The 19,777-nt window shown below is 41.3% G+C and overlaps 1 protein-coding gene across 1 annotated transcript; it reads left to right on the top strand.

Moving 5' to 3' along the window:
- Positions 1-6,427: 6,427 nt before the first annotated feature.
- Positions 6,428-17,439, top strand: ssrp1a (structure specific recognition protein 1a). The gene is made up of 18 exons (XM_083891181.1): positions 6,428-6,488; positions 7,591-7,670; positions 8,462-8,647; positions 10,655-10,760; positions 10,959-11,152; positions 11,276-11,376; positions 11,476-11,605; positions 11,828-11,931; positions 12,192-12,320; positions 12,397-12,618; positions 13,405-13,477; positions 15,043-15,175; positions 15,270-15,315; positions 15,420-15,549; positions 15,642-15,806; positions 15,984-16,093; positions 16,182-16,377; positions 17,074-17,439. Exons 2-18 carry the CDS (start codon positions 7,617-7,619, stop codon positions 17,140-17,142), a joined length of 2,148 nt encoding a protein of 715 aa, XP_083747307.1. The 5' UTR covers positions 6,428-6,488; positions 7,591-7,616; the 3' UTR covers positions 17,143-17,439.
- Positions 17,440-19,777: the final 2,338 nt, after the last annotated feature.

Here is a 19,777-nt window from a genome sequence, read left to right as displayed (position 1 = left end):
AAATACAGTCCTGGATGATGTTTTTATCCCACAGAAAAAAAATCTGAATGCACAGGATGTCAAAGAAATGCTGATCAATGCAAACTGACGCATACTCCAGGGTTATATGCATTTATCTTTTATTTTACATTTTCTTTACGGTTTGGGAGACATCTAAAATTAAAAGACAATGCCTATTTGAAAATGTCATCTACAATCTTACGGACAAATGCACACGGAGCGTCTGTGCATTGAAGTTGTTATGTTGTGCTGTGAGTGATTTAAAAGATCCAGTGTGAGGCCACAGATGCATCTCTGAATGCACGACTTCGTCTTAAATCCCCACACGGTCGTCTGACTGACGTTAACGTCACGTTTGTTTTCCCGAGCGTTTCTTCCAAATGCCGTGATGTGACCCTTTGTTTTAACTGTACAAGCTCGAGCGTCACATTTCACTCCTGATCCTCCGCCTCGTCTTGCATATGTGCTGTCATAGCTAACGTGGCAGAGGCAGAGCTGCGAGCTCACTGTGACTTTGCTGGAAACAGAATTCCTAGAGTTTGCGAGGTTTCTTGTGCAGCTTGTTAATTATTCTGCTTTCCAAATTTGCTCCTCCTGATCATTACGACACTTCACGTAAACACACCTGTGCTGGACGTCGGGGGGCAAAAACATGCATCAGCTAAACTGAAGTGAACCGACACACACACACACACACACACACACTGGACCACAGGTGAAGTGGGTGAGGGTGAGTTTGTGGGTGAGAGCGGGTGGAAGGGGTTTGACAGTCCGGGGTCAGGGTCGGTGTTGGGAGTCTGTGTACAGTTACGGGCCAGATTTATGTGCAGTCTGCACTCAATCAAATGTGCATTCCTTCACTAACTCAACACACACAAACGTGCACACACACACACACACACACACACACATGCACACATATGCATCCAGAATTGCACACTGGAGATGTATGCACACAACGATTGTGTGCTGAATAAATTCATATAAACAAACCATTGTGTACTCAGACACACACACACAGAGTGAGAGAGAGAGATATCCTCTGCAGTTTTCTGTTCATGCTGGATTTTTCAATTGATCCCTCTTGGCAGTGGACTCACGCTCAAAACAAAGGCGAAAGAAAACACACATTTAATGCCCAAAAAACTTGCCTCGCCGTGAACTCAGTGTCCTCCACCTTGTCGTCCTGCCGTCTGTCTATCTGTCTGTCTGCCTCCTCAGCTTATAAAACAATCTATCCCTGCCTTATTTTTTAATTCCGTGGATTCCACTCGCTCCGTGCTTTATCGCCATGTTTGGTTTCAATAACCAGTCCTCCCCAAACTCAGTCTCCCCCGAAACATCAAACTTTCCCGACTTCCGTTCTCTCCCTAATTGCCGTTACCCTCTCTTCCTTTCACTAACTGACTCCACTTGTTCCCTCTGTTGACATCCTTCGTGCCTCCTTAGCCCAGTTTCAGACCTTCGGTTTTTAATTTACTTCTTAATGACTTAGTTTAGTGGCGAGGCGGCGCTCCTGAGTGACACTAATGTCCTCTTGTATTATGTATTACTGTGTGTGTTGTGGCTTAGAGCTGTGGCAGCCTGCGTTTCACATGCTGTCTGCTGCTTCTTTCTGTTGTTATTTATGAGATTTGTCTCCCGGGAATATAAAACGGTTTGTTTATCCACGCAAAGTATTTCTGCAAATACAACGTTTTTTGTTTCACAGCCACAATTATACCTGCTGATGGAGACGCAGTGAAGCTATAATTAGCCCTTAAGTGCGGCCTTTTTAACGACAACTCTGCAACGTATTAAACTTAGAGCTCCAAAACGCAGACGACAATAATAACAGTGATTTATGAAAAGTGAATTTGAATGATCTACGGCGGCGGGGCTGATTTTACTTTTCACTTTTAGTGCATTCACATTTTAGTCGTCCTGCTTTCACTGGAGGTGAAAGTGAGGAAAGATGTACTCGGGCCTTGAAGGATAGAGACAGAGGGAAGGAGGAGGAGGAGAGGATTTGAGAGGAAGGAGGGAGAGGAAAAGGAATCGGTGGAGGAGGAGGGTGGGGGTTTCTGAAGCGAGGGGCCATGTTAATTTGGGAAAAATGTAAACAGCATGTGTAACTGTTCAAAGCGTGACCGACTCATTTTATATCACCCCCCCACACACACACACACTCCCCCCTCTCTCTCTTTCCCTCTGGGTGCTGCTAACTTCTGTCAATCTGCACTGCATTAACCCCTCTACCACCAGCCCCCCCTCCCCCCTCCCTCCAATAACCCCCCAAACCTGACCCTCCACACACCGTTTCTACGTCCCTATGCTTATACTTTTTGCATATGTGCGTGTTTATGTACCATGAAGAATCGAGGATGGCACTGAGTGAATCAAAAGATTCACTTTTCCTCTCTTTTGCACATCCCTCTCTCTGTTTCTCCCTATTGGCTGCTGTGCTTGAACTCACTGGTCCAACACACACTCACACTTTTATTTGAAACACACCGACACTGATTCAACCCTCCCAGCAACAACAGGGCTTGTGTGTGTGTATGTGTGTGTGCGTGTGTGTGTGTCAAATGTGGCATTTTCACCAACAGCTGAGGTTCCTGTATATTTATCTGCTCTGAGTTCCATCAGCAGCAGCAGCAGCAGCACATTTCCTGAACTCACATAATCTGACCAGGACCAGGAGAGTAAGGGGAGGACGGGCAGGACATGCAGGAGCAAGAAAGTTCTGTACTGTCCCCTCATTCGTTCTTTCTTTCTTTCTTTCTTTCTTTCTTTCTTTCTTTCTTTCTTTCTTTCTTTCTTTCTCTCAACCCCTATAGAAGACATGGAGCAGCAGCCGGACCAGTGTTCCCAGGGGGGAAGTCAGTGTGTGTGTGTGTGTGTGTGTGTGTGTGTGTGTGTGTGTGTGTGTGCGTGTGTGTGTGCGTGTGCGTGTCCGTGTGCGTGTGTGTGTGTATTCTCACACCCTGACTAACGTGAATCGTGTACTTTCTCATATCAGTGACAGCTAACGAGACAGGGTCTCGAGACCCCATTTCAACTCCTGTCATTTTTTATTTTGACACCACACACACACACACACACACACACACACACACACACACACACACACACACACACATCCCCACACACACACACTCTCTCTCTCACTCACACCCACACACACAGGTTTGTGCAGCTATTCTTCTTAGGACTCTGCATTGACTCCCATTGCGAACAAAGCGTTATCCCTAACCTTAACCAGTTACCAGTTACTTAACCTAACCACAATTCAAATCTGAGCCCGATCTTAAACCTAAGCCTGAGGTTCTGCCTCATTGGGACCAGGTTTTGGTCTCCAAGGTCCTTAAGAGGACACACATACATACATTTTCGCACACACATAAACACACAATAAGTTGTTATTTCCTCTTATTTATCTCACATTTTCAACACATTTATTGGCTAATCTATAAAGAAACAAACAAAACAAAAAGAATAAAATAAATAAATAATATCAAATTACTCTGCGTTTAACTGGTTTGTTTGCTCCTTGATATTTTGAAAATGGTTAAATGTTATTTTTGAACATTTTTGTGGTTTGATGATGAGCCTCTAAAGGCATCTGGTTCATCATCATTCATGTTTCTATGTGCTGGAGGTTTAAAATCAAACATCAAGGTAGTATAACAATTTTTTATGACTCTTTCAATATAATGTCCTAATAATACAGAGGTATTCGTTTGGACGCGTGAGATAAAAATGTGTTTTTGAACGTGCACGAAAACACCAACCCCAATATTCTGCAACACCCACTCCTGCGCTTGTTCACAACGTTTAATATTCACCATTTTTTGCATAAAATTTAAAAATTAAACAGGAATTTGAACTGCGAAAAGCAAAAAAAAAGTTTCTTTTTTCTAAGGGTTTTATATTCAGGCACTTACCTCCGCAAAACCTTTTCATCTCTCTAAATCTCTTTATTCCGCTGTCAGAGGTTCATCCGCTGCACAAATGATTTCTCCTCTCCTCGTCCAGGTTCCTTCGATGTCTTGAGTGAAAAAAAAAAAACACCGCAAACTTTTCAGCATGTGAAGTAAAAGCGCTGCCCTGGTGAAGAAAGTGTAATCCTGTGATGATAATGATGATGATGATGAAGGATCAGGATGGTCACAGGATGGAGCTCCGCTGCTGTGGTGTTTGGTGTGTGTGGTCTGTGACAGACTGACTGACGGCGGAGGCTTTTTGTTACCTCCTCCTCCTCTTTCTCTGCCCCTGTCTCTCCATCTTTCGTTGTCCTCCTCCTCCTCCTCCTCCTCCTCCTTCTCCTCTTCCTCAGTGATTCACCGGGTTGACGCATCGCAGCTCGGCGCGGCTCAGAGCCGCTGAACCACGGGACTTGTTGCAACTAATTTCCGTCTCCCTGACTTCTTTGTCGTCCTCGAAAACTCGATCTGACTGCGGCCGTTTGATCTATAATCGGCTTTCGCGTTAATTGGGTCACCTGATTCAGGTGCAGCGCAGACAAACCTGGCAACCCTGCGATCCACAAATCATCTCCCCTTGTCCTCATATCGCTCTCTGACAAACTTTTACTCCTTTATATTTTTAGTTTATATTATAATCTTTATTCGTTATTTTAATAAAACAAATCATTGAGCAATTAACATAAATGTTTCGTCTCAAAAGGCCCCAAATTATTCAAAAATCATGCAATTTATCGACATGAGATTATCCTTTATTACTCCCACTATACGGGGACAATTTTACAGTGGAGGACATAAAGGTAAACACCAGGAAATATAATAATACAAAGGATGATACAAATATAATAATAAACCATGTTACCATAATATATGATGTACAATTTTAAATGAGATAAGATACCACAACGGAGAAATGTGCAGTGTTACAGATTTTACAGTAAAAAAAAACAAAAAAAACAAATCAACAATTAAAGAAAAATAATAAATATTAGGATATAAAAATAGAACAGTATTTACACTGTATACAGCGTGTAACCGGAGTGAAATATGTAAACATTGTCGAGGATTGCGCATATTGCACTGATATGAATAAAGTATTTTGTTACATAAGATTTTGCACTTTTGCGCTGATGTGATGAGCACAGTAAAAATGTGAAATAGTACACGTGTTCCACTGAGAGCTGGCTGTTTAGTCCCTTTAAATCAATAAATTATAGAGGCGTAAAATAAACATACAAATTCGAAATAATAAGAATTTAAAAAAAAAAGTTTTCAGTTGATTTAAATGGTGAGAAAACATTTCTCTGAGATGAGACGTTGCCTCGGGCCTATAAAATTAAAGAGGCCTCACATAAATTGCGACAAAGACGCGTTCATAAAGGAATAATCCGGCGGGTTTTTCTCCCTCCTCTGTGTTTGTTTCTCAGAAAAGGAGAGGGTGAAGACAAGTGTTTGCCTGTTCCACGTCGTCTCTTTCTTCTCCCTTCATTCCTCAGCTTTTAGTGTGTTTTTTTTTATTGACAAAGGGATTAGAGTGATCTTCTTCTCTCACCTCCAGCTGTCACTCAACATACCAACATCAGCCCACCCTGGTGCAGCGCATCACCTCTGTGTTACTGTTCTGGAACGTACAACAAAAGAAAAAAAAGGTATGTCTGAACTCACTGTCATCACACACTGGCCGTGGGCCAGGAGCGTCACAATCACTGGTGCAGTTTCAACTGAAACTTTACAAAAAATTAATAACAGGCTTAATAAAGGCTCTAAAATATGTCACGGTTTATCTCATCTGCAGCCTTAATTTGTTTTTAAATGCTTCCGTATTAGTGTTATTCTTAGCCTATGAGTTGTATTCGTGTAATTGTATTATTTATTATTTTATGTTGTATTTCTTTAATCAAACTCACATAGGGAAGTTGTGGAAAATGTGAGGCCTGCTAAGAAAAAAAGAAATCAGTCATCTTTAACAGGTTAATCAGATAATTCTGATAATTTTGATCTTTTTTTCAGTCATATTAACGCAGTTTTATTTATTTCAAAATTCAAATAACCAGCAAATTATGCAGCCTATTACACATATATTACGATTAATTCAGTTAAATGTTACAGGAGAAAATACACGTTTAACTGTGTTTAATAGTGTGTTGTGTTACAGTTCGGACGTTAGAATGGAGCAGCATTTTCAATGTATTTGATTACATCTATTACGGCGTGCGCCACCAAGTGGTGACGGGTGATTACTGCAGTCTGTTCTGCAACGCGCAGACTCAGTAACAACGTTCATTTTTTCCTCAGGCAAACGTTGAAATTAGTGAGTTATTGTTCGGTGTATTACACATAGTTATGCATCCAAACACTTCACGGCGTGTTTTTTTCTTATATCAGGTTTTAATAATCAAAAATTAGAAAACAGTTCACCGAAGCGGAAGTAAATACAAACATCCGCTGACTCTTTCCTGTGACGTAGCGCTAGCTCCCGATGCTACACGCGGGAAACTGGTGAAGCCACTCATCATATTCACAGTAAGGCCTGGTGTACTCATACTGTATTTGCCGCTTATTTAGAACACAGTTTGTTGACGTTTATAGCTGTTCGTGGAGTACGTGTTGCATGGGCTCCGTACTAACTGGTGTTTCGTTGACAAAATTAACTCCGGGCATCTCTTCTGTTCTGTACACCGGCCTCGCTCTGTGGGAGCGCTCGATTTTTACGTACGCTGCGTCTCAGCGTGGCGGTGCTCAAAGCGAGTACCGTTTAGTGAAGATGTACAGCTGCACGCCGTGCTTTAAAAGAAGCCCACCCGATGCAGCTCAAGTTAGCATCGCTATTGTTAGTGGCGCAGCATGGACGTTAATAGATAGCAGTTGGCATATTATTTTCATTTTAAAGTGAAGACCAATAATAAACGCTGTTGAGCGGTGATTCATGTTACTTTAGGAAATAAGTTGTTGAAACGTTCGTAAGACTGAGTGAGTTTGTTATATAGCTAACGTCCATTATCATTAACTGTTAGCTAGCTCACAGTTGGTGAGGGAAAACAATTTACTTATAGGTCAAACTGATACGTTTTCCTATATTTAATGTTAAATATGCAGTATGTAATTACTCTGCTATGTCATGTGACGCTGCTGTGTCATGTGGTATTTGGGATGTGTGAAATACTTTGGCAACAGAATAAGTTTCCATTAACTGCATTAAACCAAGGGGGAAACTCTGTAATGGTTTAATTATTGATTTTTACAGTGTTTTTGGTTAAACGCATGAACTTGGAAGCATATTATAGTTGTCGTTGTCATGGCACTATTATACAACACATTTATAAACAGAGTTACAAAGTGCTTTACGAGAATAGAATGAAAGGCACAAAGCAAATGAAAGCAAACATGGTAATGATACAACATGAAGCAAAACACATTAAAACAACGAAACTAGTTCAGTTGGACTCAATAAAAGCATTGTAGTTTTACGAGGTAAAATTCCGATACTTGTAATGCTGTTTTGTTTTTCGGGATAATGCTACCAAATTATTAAAGTGAAAGTTTTTCTTTTGGTTCCTCTGTGCCACAGCGAGATGTTTGTGGAAATGTGTGAAGTTCTAATGCATTTTCTTCTGTCTGTTTGTAGAACGATAGTGTTCGCCTGGAGTTGAGATGGGAGACACGCTGGAGTTCAACGAGATTTACCAGGAAGTTAAAGGCTCCTGGGTGAGTGTCTTCATCTACTTCTTTTTCATCTGACGTGTAAACGGGAACCAAAATGGAAAGCAGATCAGAAAACTATTGATTGGTTGATATTTGCTTTAAAAGGTCGAGGTAGGAGGTACTCCAAAATAAGGTTCCATTCCGCTGAGGATCGCCAGGATCACAAATATCAGTACTTTCTGTTATAACAAATGTCATGGTTTATTAGAAATAAGCAAATTAAGTAGATGAATAGATTAATCATTATGTAATGTGTCAATTTGCAATCAGTACTTTCCAAAACATGACAGGGTAGTTCCTGATTGATTAAAAGCAATCGAAAAGTCAGGGCAAATATTATATAATGTACTTAACGAGAAGAGCACTCGGAGAGCACAGACCTCGCCAAGGCAGCTCAGTGCCTACAAAATACACCCTGCCAGTGCACCTGGGTCAGACAGCAAGTGTTGTAACCAGTGATAGTGTCTACGATAGCTGTAAAACATGGAGTTGAAAATTAATATATATTTATATATACTGTATATATATCGTTTCTGCTGTACAATTGGCAACAATTTGAAATGACATGACAAAATAATTGTTATAGTTCAAAAATGTATCAGTGATTAACAGCTGGAAATGAATTGCCTGTTTTGTCCCACGGTGAATTGTAAAACAGGAAACTTTCACTTCCAAAAATGAATGTTTTCCATGAAACTAATTAATTATTTGGCTTTTATGTTCTTTCTGACCATAAGGAAACATTTTAACTAAAGTCCTGTGTCTCTTTGCATGTTGTTTCTTTGCTGCTGCAGAATGATGGGCGGCTGAGATTCAGCAAACAAAATGTGGTTTATAAGAGCAGCAAGACGGGGAAAGTGGACAGCATCTCTGCTGGTGATCTCAACATGGCCCAGTGGAGGCGTGTGTGTTTAGGACATGGCATCAAACTGGGCACCAGCACAGGAAACGTCTACCAATACGACGGCTTCAGGGACACAGTAAGTGTGGTTCTGCATGTGCACGACTAAACCCTGCAGACCCTGTAAAGTTTGATCATTTGAGTGTTTGCAATTAAGAAGTGATTTTACAGAGTTTAAAGTTTAGAAATCTCATGCGACAGTGGGGAATTATAGGCTCACACCGTGCTGTTTTGTTCAGCGCTATGTTTATGATGAAGAATGAAACACAAGCAAACCGACCACTTCCACTCCACATCTGACATTTCCCCGAAAAACGCTTCCACGTTGCGAAAAGTCCGCCACTAGTATGTGTGCGTGCGTATGTGTGGGTTTGCCATCAAAACTATGTGAATGAGTCGTCTCTTCTCCCCAAACCTCTTAATGGGATTAATGAGGGAAACCAGCACGAGCATGTGTGTTCTATAAACAGTGTAATCATCGGCTCATGTGAGTCAGTGTTTATATCACTCCGCTGAAACAATTTGGCTCAGAGGACGGACAAGGAAAAAAGAATTGTGGTCATGTTTGTTTTTTATCATCTGATTTTTTTCTCCCTGCCTCTCTGGGTGTGTGGGGAATGTCCGCACACGAGTGAGAGACTGCGATGGAGGAGCTGGTACAGCCTGGACTCTCGTGTGTTGTGAGAGGCGGCGTCTCCTGGGGTTAATCAGCAAATTCTTTTGTGGAGATGGATCCTCTTTTCTCAGAGGGCAGGCTGTGATGTCATTGTTTATTATCACACAGCCAGTGTCGGCAATTAAGAGTTGGCCAGAGGTTTAGTCACTGGCGAGCTGAGGATACAGTTTGATTTATCTGTTCTTCGGCGACGTCCTTGAATAAAATGCTGAATCTCTATCGTAGAGTCTGAGTGTTGCGTAACTGTCATCTGTTAATGCCGTGACAAGTGTCATTTGTTATAGGCATTCTTTACAATTTATTTGTAGCTTACACAATTGGTTGATGAGGTTGCATTTTTTTAATAGGGACCAAGTATCGCCCATTTCCTGTATCGAATACCAAGATCTGACATTGAGTTCAAGCCATAAAAACAATCAACTTTGATTTATCTCTGACTCTTGTTCTTGTCACTTTTAATCTAAAAACTATCAGCTGAAGTGTGTCTCTGTTTTACATAAGTGAAGACTGAATCGTTTTGTTTTCGACAGTTTGAAGAAAACAAGACATCACGCTGGGCTTTTTACAAATAACCTACATTTCATAGGATTAATAATTTGCAAGAGACTTTTGCTCCATCTCACAAAGCAAAGCATGCTTTACCAAAAATATGCTGTTTGAGATGTGCATCTTTATCTTGACATGAAATGACCTGAGTGCTATGACATTTCAGTCACATTGCATAAAAAAACTCAGGATCAGGGCTGACGAGGACACTGCAGGAGCACATGCACACATTTATTAACACCACTGTACACTTAAGCCTGATTTTATGCATTTTAACATCTGCTCTCACATGTTCTCCTGTTTCAGAAATCCTTTAATCCAAGCTAACAAACACACTGATGAACTTGATCTCTCTCACAAACACACACACACAGACTCTGGGCTCTAATTGGCTATAATAACCTTATGTATAGGCAAATATCCAGGTGCGTAAACTTTGTTTCCCACAGAATCTCTCTCACACACACGCTCTCGTACCACAATCATTTCCACATGTGTGCACTACCACGACAGTGTCTGCCTCCGTGTGTGTGTGATTGAGCATGTGTTTGTCACTGTGTGCGAGTGTGAGTCTTTTTTCCAGTTGTAAGTGAGCCTTCAGGATAAATAAACAGGCTGATTGTCAGGTCTGGTGTGGAGACCAGGAGGACGGATGGATTACATCCACCTCCAGAGTTCCCAAGAGGATAGAGCAGCAGGCGTGGTTGTAATTGCGTTGTGATTAATTAGCCTCCATCCCCCTTTCTGTTGTAAGATGTTGTGCTAAGCTTTGACCCATGTAGTGCTCGTGCATTTACTTACTCAATAACTCAAAAAACCTTTGTCCTTTTTTCTTTTGCTTTTCCCCCCACCAACCGTTACCAGGACTTTGAAAAGATCTCTGAGTTTTTCAAGGCTAACTACAAGGTGGAGCTGACGGAGAAGGACATGTGTGTGAAGGGCTGGAACTGGGGAACAGCGAAGTTCTCTGGTAAGAATACACTAGATTAAATATCAGCAAATCTAGTGAAATGTAGGTTGTCTAGTAAAAATGACAAGTAGGTTTAGAAACTGTCTGTTTAATAGCACAGTCCATGCAGAAGCTGTGCCACTGTGCTCACAATAAAAAGTGCTGAAAATACATTTCACAACTGCCTCTGACCGTTCTCCCCCCTCTGTCTCATCTCAGGGCCGCTGTTGTCATTCGAAGTAAATGATAATACTGCGTTTGAGGTTCCACTTTCTAACGTCTCTCAATGTGCCACGGGGAAGAATGAAGTCACTCTGGAGTTTCACCAGAACGATGACACTGAGGTCTCTCTCATGGAGGTCCGATTCTACGTCCCGCCCAGCCAGACTGATGAGCGAGTCGACCCTGTTGAAGTGAGGAAGCATCTCCCCAATTATTTTTTTCTCTCTATTGTTTTTGTCGTCACAGATTGATAGTCTAGGTTCTAAAATAAACTTAAAATTCATGAGTGTGCTTTTTTTCTTTCTTTTTTGCAGGCATTCGCCGAGAATGTTTTGTCTAAGGCTGATGTGATCCAGGCCACAGGAGACGCTGTGTGTATCTTCAAAGAGCTTCAGTGTCTCACTCCCAGAGGAAGGTAGGGTTCAGTCATTTATGTTACTCATTTATGGTGTGTTATCACAACAATATTATTATCTCACTGATGTCGAGAATGTGTTGTTTTCTTCTAAATCAGGTACGATATTCGTATCTACCCAACCTTCCTTCACCTCCATGGTAAAACCTTTGACTACAAGATTCCCTACACCACTGTCCTGCGTCTTTTCCTGCTGCCACACAAGGACCAGAGGCAGATGTTCTTTGTGGTGAGTGGATTTTATTTTATTTTACTTATTGGTTTGTATTATTTTCAGTTTTTGAGACCATCTTCACTTGTCAGACCTTCTCCCTGTGGCTCTCTCAGTTTTTGCAACCAACACACTATTCACCCACGTTTATTGTACTCACTAAGTTTTTTTGTTTTTTTTTCAAGTGTCGAGCGATGGAGAATAAATCAGGCTTTATGTCTTTTTTTGTTGCTATTATAGATCAGTCTGGATCCTCCCATCAAGCAGGGTCAGACACGTTATCACTTTCTGATTCTGCTGTTCTCCAAGGAAGAAGACCTCACTCTCACCCTCAACATGAGCGAGTGAGTATGCCAGTTAAGAACTAAACGCAGTGATTGTGAAGTGTATCATGTGCTAGATGTGAGCATGTCTGTTACACTGGTAGTAATAGGCCTTACCAAACTACTGTATGTTCATTTCGCTCATGTAGGTTGCACAGCATGCATCCACTAGAGGGAGGCAAAGCTCCAGACCAGTATAATCCATATGTTTGCTGTAGCACAAGCAACTCTTTCTGTTCCTTGTCAAAAACTAAACCTGTCCTTCATTGTGTGTTTACCAGGGAGGATGTGGAGCGTCGTTTTGAGGGAAAACTCAGTAAGAATATGTCGGGCTCACTGTATGAGATGGTCAGCAGGGTGATGAAGGCACTGGTCAACCGCAAGATCACTGTTCCTGGGAATTTCCAAGGGTAGGACCCTTCTCTTTACAACATGTGTTTCTAGTAAGGTAAGAACGTGGAGTTAACAGGCCTCGTTCTTCCACAGACACTCTGGAGCTCAGTGCATCACCTGCTCCTACAAGGCGTCCTCTGGCCTCCTCTACCCGCTGGAGAGAGGCTTCATCTACGTCCACAAGCCGCCCGTACACCTGCGTTTTGAGGAGATCTCCTGTGTCAACTTTGCCCGAGGCACCACCACGACACGTTCCTTTGATTTTGAGATTGAGACCAAGCAGGGAAACCAGTACACCTTCAGCAGCATTGAGAGGTGAGGACACGAGGGCTGTCAATTCATCCGTGTGTGAATTTGGGGCTAAAATCTCAAACTTGGAACATCCTAGAAGTGCAGAAGATCATTTGAAGTAATCTCTGTCAGCGCTGCTTGGCCTTACACTTCAAACCCAACAGCAAAATAAGACGATGATCGTATTTAATCTCAGAACCTGGATGAAAAGTGGTTTTGGAAAGTTTTTCAGTATCTGCACTGTAGTGGTTTTGATTACTCACGATTCAGCTTTCTGATCAATCTTATCTCATCCTGACCACTCAACACACTTAGTTCTGGTTTCTGGTGGTATATACATTAAAAAATAAACCACCTCTGCATTAATGTTGCTGCACTCACCATTGAACCACTGGTCTATGACGCTGACATGCATCGAATTATCTCTCTTTACAGATTCTGTATTTGAACATGCAGCCTCTGAGCCTTATTAGTGGCATTACTAGTTTAATCTGTCATTTAAAAGAAATGTATTTGCATGCATATGGAGATAAACTGTCCAAAGAGATTAGCCAAACTGTGACATCTGGGTCCAAATCTTTGCCCCAGAGACTAATCCATCACATGCTTATAAAAGCAATGAGGGGTTGTGCATAAACTAATCTGACCTAACTCGTACTGTATTCAGTGACTTAAAGGTTTAAGAAGTAAACAAGCACAATAACAGAAATGTCATTTGCTGATGTATTACATATAACCAGCTTTGATTGCTGTTGAGGGAAATCATGAATGGATTTCGGGCAAAGTAACCAACATCTTCTTTGCCTTTAGAGAGGAATACGGAAAACTGTTTGACTTTGTCAACGCTAAGAAGCTCAACATCAAGAACAGAGGTTTCAAAGAGGTAAATCCCTTTTTTTTTCTTTTTTTTTTTTAAACACCTCTCAGTTTGTAAGTAAAGACATTGCACCTATTTTGAACCATCACAGATATTGACACTTGTTGCCCTTCTCCTGTGTGTTTGTCCTTGTACTCCTGTAGAAGAAGGTGGGTACGGTCACGGGCGTCATGTGTGGATTAGACACTTGATTTTTAATTGTCTGGATTTACTTCTCCTTGCATGGTGTGCCGCTGATCTGTGTTCCTGTTACTGATAATTGTTTCCAATACTCTTGATTTGGTTTGTGGTTGATGCAGCTGGTGGAGATCCTGATAAATCTCAGCTGATTTGTGACTAATCATGGGTCATGGGGGCAGGGAGTGTGTGTGTGTGTTAATTGCGCGTGCACGCTTTTGTGTGCTGGTTTGTTTGTGTCGTGCTGACTAAGGTCTGGCCCCCGGGGCTTCTGGTGAGCTTTAACACTTCACACAGCTGTCCTCACGACTGCTGCCTAACATGGGAAATGCAATCAGTGCAGTCTTTTCACATATTTACAAGTCGCCGGTTTGTCCGACAACAGCAGGTACATCTGTTGCCATGGTGACGGGGTCATCGGAGCAGGTCAAAGAAAATGAATGGCCTTGTTCTTCGTTTCCTGTTGGTGATTTAATGAGACCTGTGTTGATGACTTGTTTTTCCTTCCACTGTCGGGCACATACTGATGCATGGAACGTGAAGAAAATTGTTTTTTAATCTTTTAATGATTTATTTAATACTTTCTCCTAGATATTGCCAGATTACCTAATGAAGCTCGACATTTAAGACATGAAATCAAAGGGTTGAATAGTCGGCAGCCTTTTTGATTTGTGATTTTTAAAATAAAGCGATGGACTGGTTAATGACATCTACTGTGAATGTAGACAATAGTAATTTAATGTCCAATCGGAGCAAATTTATATATTTACATATACCTGGTTCAGTACAGGAAGATTAGAGTCATCCATGCCCATAGTATCCAGCCGACATGCTTATATTTAAATTAACTGTAGGTTTTCACATTTATTGCATATCCTGCCCAACACAAATGGGGAAAAATAAATAAGAAAAGTCATATAACCTCAAATATCTTAGTTTAAACCTTTAAGCCATTGTGGTTTCTCCACTCTGAATTTGGAATAGAAATTAATCAACTACAATTCTGATAATTGATCAGTCATTTTATTAAGCCATAATGGCTTAATCCAGTTTCTCCATTGTGGGTGAAAGGTATTTGGTGATTTCATTGTTTTTGTTTTCCCTCATTTGATTTTGTAGACTAAACAGTTAATGATGTTGTTATTTTCAGCAAACATGTCAATTTTGAAAGAGTTAATGCCTAAGCATTGTTGAATAATTCATAGAAGCATAACTCAAAAAGTAATGCACAGCACTGACTCAGTTATAAATATGTAAGTGTGGTTGAGGTGTAAAATGCCCGTCATGTCGATCTGTGTCACAGCAGCACAGGTTGTGCTCTAAAGCTATCAACACATTGAAGTGGAGAGAGCGTGTCGTTGTGTTGCGTTTTTGACCATGCAGTCTCCTTTCAGGGCATGAAGGGTAAAACTGACGAGTACAGCGACTCGGACGAGGATCAGCACGATGCTTACCTGGAGAGGATGAAGGCTGAAGGCAAGATCAGAGAGGAAGGCAATGACAGCGACGAGTCGGATGGCGAAAGCGGTGAGTGACGAATGATAAATGTAAGGAATATGTGTTGGTTTCAGAAGTTCAGCGGGTTTGACTGTGAGATTTTCTGTCCTGTTTCACCGTCTAGATGAGTCGTTTAACCCAGGAGAAGAAGACGATGATATTGCAGAAGAGTAAGTGACTTTTTTTAATCTCTTCATTTGTTCTTCATCTTTTTCTTCAGTCGGAATTAATTTCTAATGCCCTGGTTTCGCTTATTTCTGGTATTTTCAATCAGGTACGATAGCAAGGCCTCGGCAAGCGACAGCAGTGAGGAAGGAGACGAGAGCGATGATGACAGCGCAAAGAAGAAGGTTAAAAAAGTTAAAGTGGTGAAGGAGAAAAAAGAACGGAAACCACGCAGAGAGGTGAGAGGGCAGGGAGACTGCGATAAACAAGATTTAGGCGACATTTACACACATTAACCACTGTTTTTGTTTATTTTCGTTCATCTGAATAGAAGAAGAAGCAGAAAGACGGCCCAAAGAGACCAATGAGTGCCTACATGCTTTGGCTGAACTCCAGCCGAGAGCGAATCAAGTCGGAGAATCCAGGCATCTCCATCACAGAGATTTCCAAGAAGGCGGGAGAGATGTGGAGACAACTGGGAAAAGAAGATAAGGAGGTGAGGGCGGAGAGGGGGGAGATACTCATGTCTGCCAACATGCTTCAGATGTGAAAACAATATAATGGTTTTTATTTATTGATTCCTTCAGGTAGTCATTGTTCATTCATCCTGTTTAAAAGAGGCCATTTGCACAAGTGTTGTGTCACATTTCTGTGCTCGTCTGTTTTAATGTAGGAGTGGGAAACAAAGGCAGGAGAGGCCAAGCGGCAGTATGAGAAGGCAAAGAAAGAATACAAAGAGAGTGGCGGTGGTGCTGGTTCAACCTCGACCTCAAGTTCTAAAAAGTAAGGTTTATCTTGTTGTTTTTCACTTTCTCTTGACACAAAAGAGTTTAAATTCAGACGTGCCAACATTTTAACTGCACTTCTTCAGGGAGAGTAAGAAATCTGCAGTTAAAAAAGAGACGAAGAGGAAGTCCAGCGGTGGAGACAAGGACAAGGAGCGAGGAGGAGGCAACGACAGCTTCAAGAGCCGTGAGTTCATCGAGACCAGCGAAGAGAGTTCATCAGACTCTGACCGCAAGAGCAAGAGCAAGAGCAAGACCAAGAACAAGTCCAAGAGAAAGAGGGTAAAGTATCATTTTTCATTACCCAGCACACTGAAGCAGGATGCATTATAAGATGGTAAAACAGGAAACATGGTGTACAAACAAGTGAAAACAGTTTGTGTACATGACAACCACATAAGTCCAATATTTGAAGATATAATCGTTAAGATTTCTACATTCTTCCTGCACTATTTTGCTCCACAGAAAACTGTACTTCTGTCCATTGCATTTTATTCACCTTTTGTTGAAGGCACCCCCTTTTTGAGCTGCTTATCTTTGTGTTTTGTATATGCAACTTAACAAAAAAAGCCTCACTTAGCCTCAATTCCATCGGCAGTGGTGGTGAAGACATTTCCCATGATCCCATGTTGCTTCCATCATCAACTCGGTCTTTGTTATTGTTTTGATTGAGAGAGAGCGAGACCCCTGTGTGTCAGAAATTACATACAGTGCATTTAAATCATAAACAAGTTTTGAAGTGTGTTATACAAGTATGTCATGTTGAATAATGAGGGTTCCACAGGAGACAAACAACAACCTGACAGTTCCTTTTTAAACTGGAAGTGTAGTAAAGGCTCAGGTTTGCTACTGAAACTAGTATGACTAAGTATGACTCACAAATAGAACTTCATTTTCTTTTGTCTTGATAAAAGTAACTATAATACTGTAGTTGCATACAAGCACAATCTCAACAAACCTTCTCCAAATGTCATTCAGGAATCAGACGAGGAGGAGGAGGAGGAGGCTGCGTCCACACCCGCCAGCTCTGCAGAGGAGTCCGACTAAACCACACGCCCTTAACCATGGTACTCACAATTCCAGGACCAATCATTTTTATACATTTAAATACCACACAAACAGACTGACAAACAAACCAGGAGACCTTACATGGATTTTCTTTGATGTGACATTTGAACAGGTTTTCACACAAACACTGGGAAACTGTTGTACCAGGTTCTCTCTCTCTCCCCCACCCCCCAAAAAAAGAGAAATTGAAATTACTGAAATGTTTTTTTGTTTTTTCAACTCGCTGATGAAGATGGTTGGTTTAGATTTATAGCACTGAGGAGTGTAGTTCAGTTAACGTGGCTCAGACAGAGCATCCATTTTGTTCTTCTTGTGTTGAGAATCTTTAAAAACTGCATTTGAGTGTTTGTTTTTTCTCATGTCATGTTTTCACATTGAAATAAATAAATGAACAGTTTTTAATACATGCTCTTTGCTGGGTTTGAGGGTTAGGGGCTACGCCTCACACACGATTATGGGGATTGTGTGGATCTTTACAACAGACGATTTCCAGGGTTAAATTCTCGTCCTGTAATTTTATTTTTAGATGATCCAGGAGGGCAAAAAAAAAAGAAAAACTAATTGAAATAGTCATAAAATGCATCCACAGAAGTTCAATATGTAAACAAAAGGTGAACTGTTTTATTATCCATCGCTGAAGTTGAAACCTCAGCACAGCGCTGTGGCTTTGTCATTTTTTAAATGTCAATCCACAAGAACTTACAAGGCTTCTCTGACTGTTGGCCAGAACAGTAGTAAAACTTGCAGCTCAGGGTCGTCCTATTATAACCAGGCAGGAGGAGACCTGAAGCTCTCTTGCTGTCGTCGTCTTACTAAAGGACTCCCATTCACTGTGGTGTTCTACATCAGGCCGGTTTAAACAGGCACAGCGGTTAGGGAGTGTGTGTTATCAGGCGAAGTTAGATGGCGACGCTGGTGAATGTCGGACAGACGGCGGTTTCAAATGGGAGGCAAAAGACATAAGTACGTGACAGTGTGTAAAAAGGCTGCTGTCCTGTGGTGGACGGAAGGTGGTTTTTAAGAGCCGAGCACTCCCACTGTGGTTTACTTCCACTCTGATATCTTCCTGTCCTCTCTGCTGCAGTAACTGGATGTCCTAAGAACGACCTACGCGTTTGTCGGCCGTCATTTTTAACATTAACGCCTCTCCCGGGGAGTCCTGTGAATTAATCTGCGCATGAAGCTCAAGTCGAGTCTTCTTCTGAAACTTCCTGTCTCCTGCAGTCCTGCTGTAATACGATTATCTTTGACAGGGACATGAAAATGTCCTCATCAAGTTACAAGGGGTTCTGTCCTGCGCTCGTTGAAACGTGTATAGCAAATGTCGTCAGACGGAACGGGTTATTTATCAGAAAATATGTAAAAATGCAAACTTCTCATGTCATTTCTTTATATGTTTGATATATTTTAAAAGGAGACATGAAAACTATAGTACACTTTAGAAATAACTTAATAGTAGAATAAGATGGACTGATTAATTTGCATGATTTTTGCCACTTTTTTTAATGGTCTGCATTGGCCAGTTATTTATTTATCTAAAGGGAACTAAAAAAAGTACTTTTTTAAAAATTTATTTATTTGTTATTCAGACAACATTCATGTACTTAATATGTAGTTGATACATAATTTTTAGTTAAAGTGCACTCTGGTGGAGACTGCAAATAAGAGAGATGAACCATATCATTGACCTGCGCCAGGAGGTATATGTCTGTTAGCAACATAATTTGAAGTCACCGACGGATTTGGATGAAATTTTCAGGAAATGTCCACAACGGGACCAGGAACAAATGATTAAATTTTGGGCATGATCCGTAGATGGTATCCCTATTTTTTTAATCGCTATTTCTGGGGTGTTGAGCTGCCTTGGCGGATGTCTGCACTCTCCGAGTGCTTTTCTAAGTTATTTATTTGTATCAAACTGATATTTTATCAGATGCAAGGGTTAAAAAAAGCAGAAAGAAAATCTGACAAAAAACACCACATTTTTCACACACTTTTTTTAAACACACTTGTGTCCCTGCTACAGTCCTGACTCTCTGTGCTCATGATCTTCCATGTGCTGTGTGTGTGTGTGTGAAGTTGTGGTCATGTGATCCCAGTGTTCAGGCATGTTCTACTGTAAATGTAGCCTTCAACTGTGAGAGTGTGAACATGTTTACATGGATCTCTTCCTGTGGCACGATCTAATCTCTCACTACACGGGCTCTTCTTTCACGAAGAAATCCATCGTCGGACGGTCCTTCATCCGTCTTCCTTATCGTGTTTGTCCGCTTCTGCAAATTGGCCCAAGTAGCGTCTCGTGTTTTGCGGATTCATAGGATTCACAGTATCACTGTCTTTATGATCAAGGCCACAGTCGCACGCAGTCTGAAAGCGTGTGTCTCCACGTCCCGAAGCTCGTCCGTGTTTATGTGTATCATGTTTGGTCTTTGGTTACCATTAATTGACCACAAACCTAATGGACGCACTTAAGAAATGACATAGTCCCATAGGCACATATATCCACACACACACACACACTGTCCTCACATCAGTACATTATCTGCCTGATGTGAGAGGCAATAATGCTGCTGCTCATGAGTGTGTTGAGAAGTGGTCGTATCATATGGCACAA

The sequence above is a fragment of the Microchirus variegatus genome (genome assembly GCF_963457635.1).
Source record: "Microchirus variegatus genome assembly, chromosome: 6".
Classification (NCBI taxonomy): Eukaryota; Metazoa; Chordata; class Actinopteri; order Pleuronectiformes; family Soleidae; genus Microchirus; species Microchirus variegatus.
Note: the sequence above shows the minus strand (reverse complement) of the source record. Positions and strands in the feature narration are given on the sequence as shown.

What these genes read in the sequence shown, in the direction of transcription:
- ssrp1a (XM_083891181.1), top strand. Translation starts at nt 7,617, where the DNA reads ATGGGAGACACGCTGGAGTTCAACGAGATTTACCAGGAAGTTAAAGGC. An exon ending in AGGAAGTTAAAGGCTCCTGG is followed by an intron (nt 7,671 to 8,461) that starts GTGAGTGTCTTC and finishes TTGCTGCTGCAG; the next exon opens with AATGATGGGCGGCTGAGATT. An exon ending in CGAGTCGGATGGCGAAAGCG is followed by an intron (nt 15,176 to 15,269) that starts GTGAGTGACGAA and finishes TTCACCGTCTAG; the next exon opens with ATGAGTCGTTTAACCCAGGA.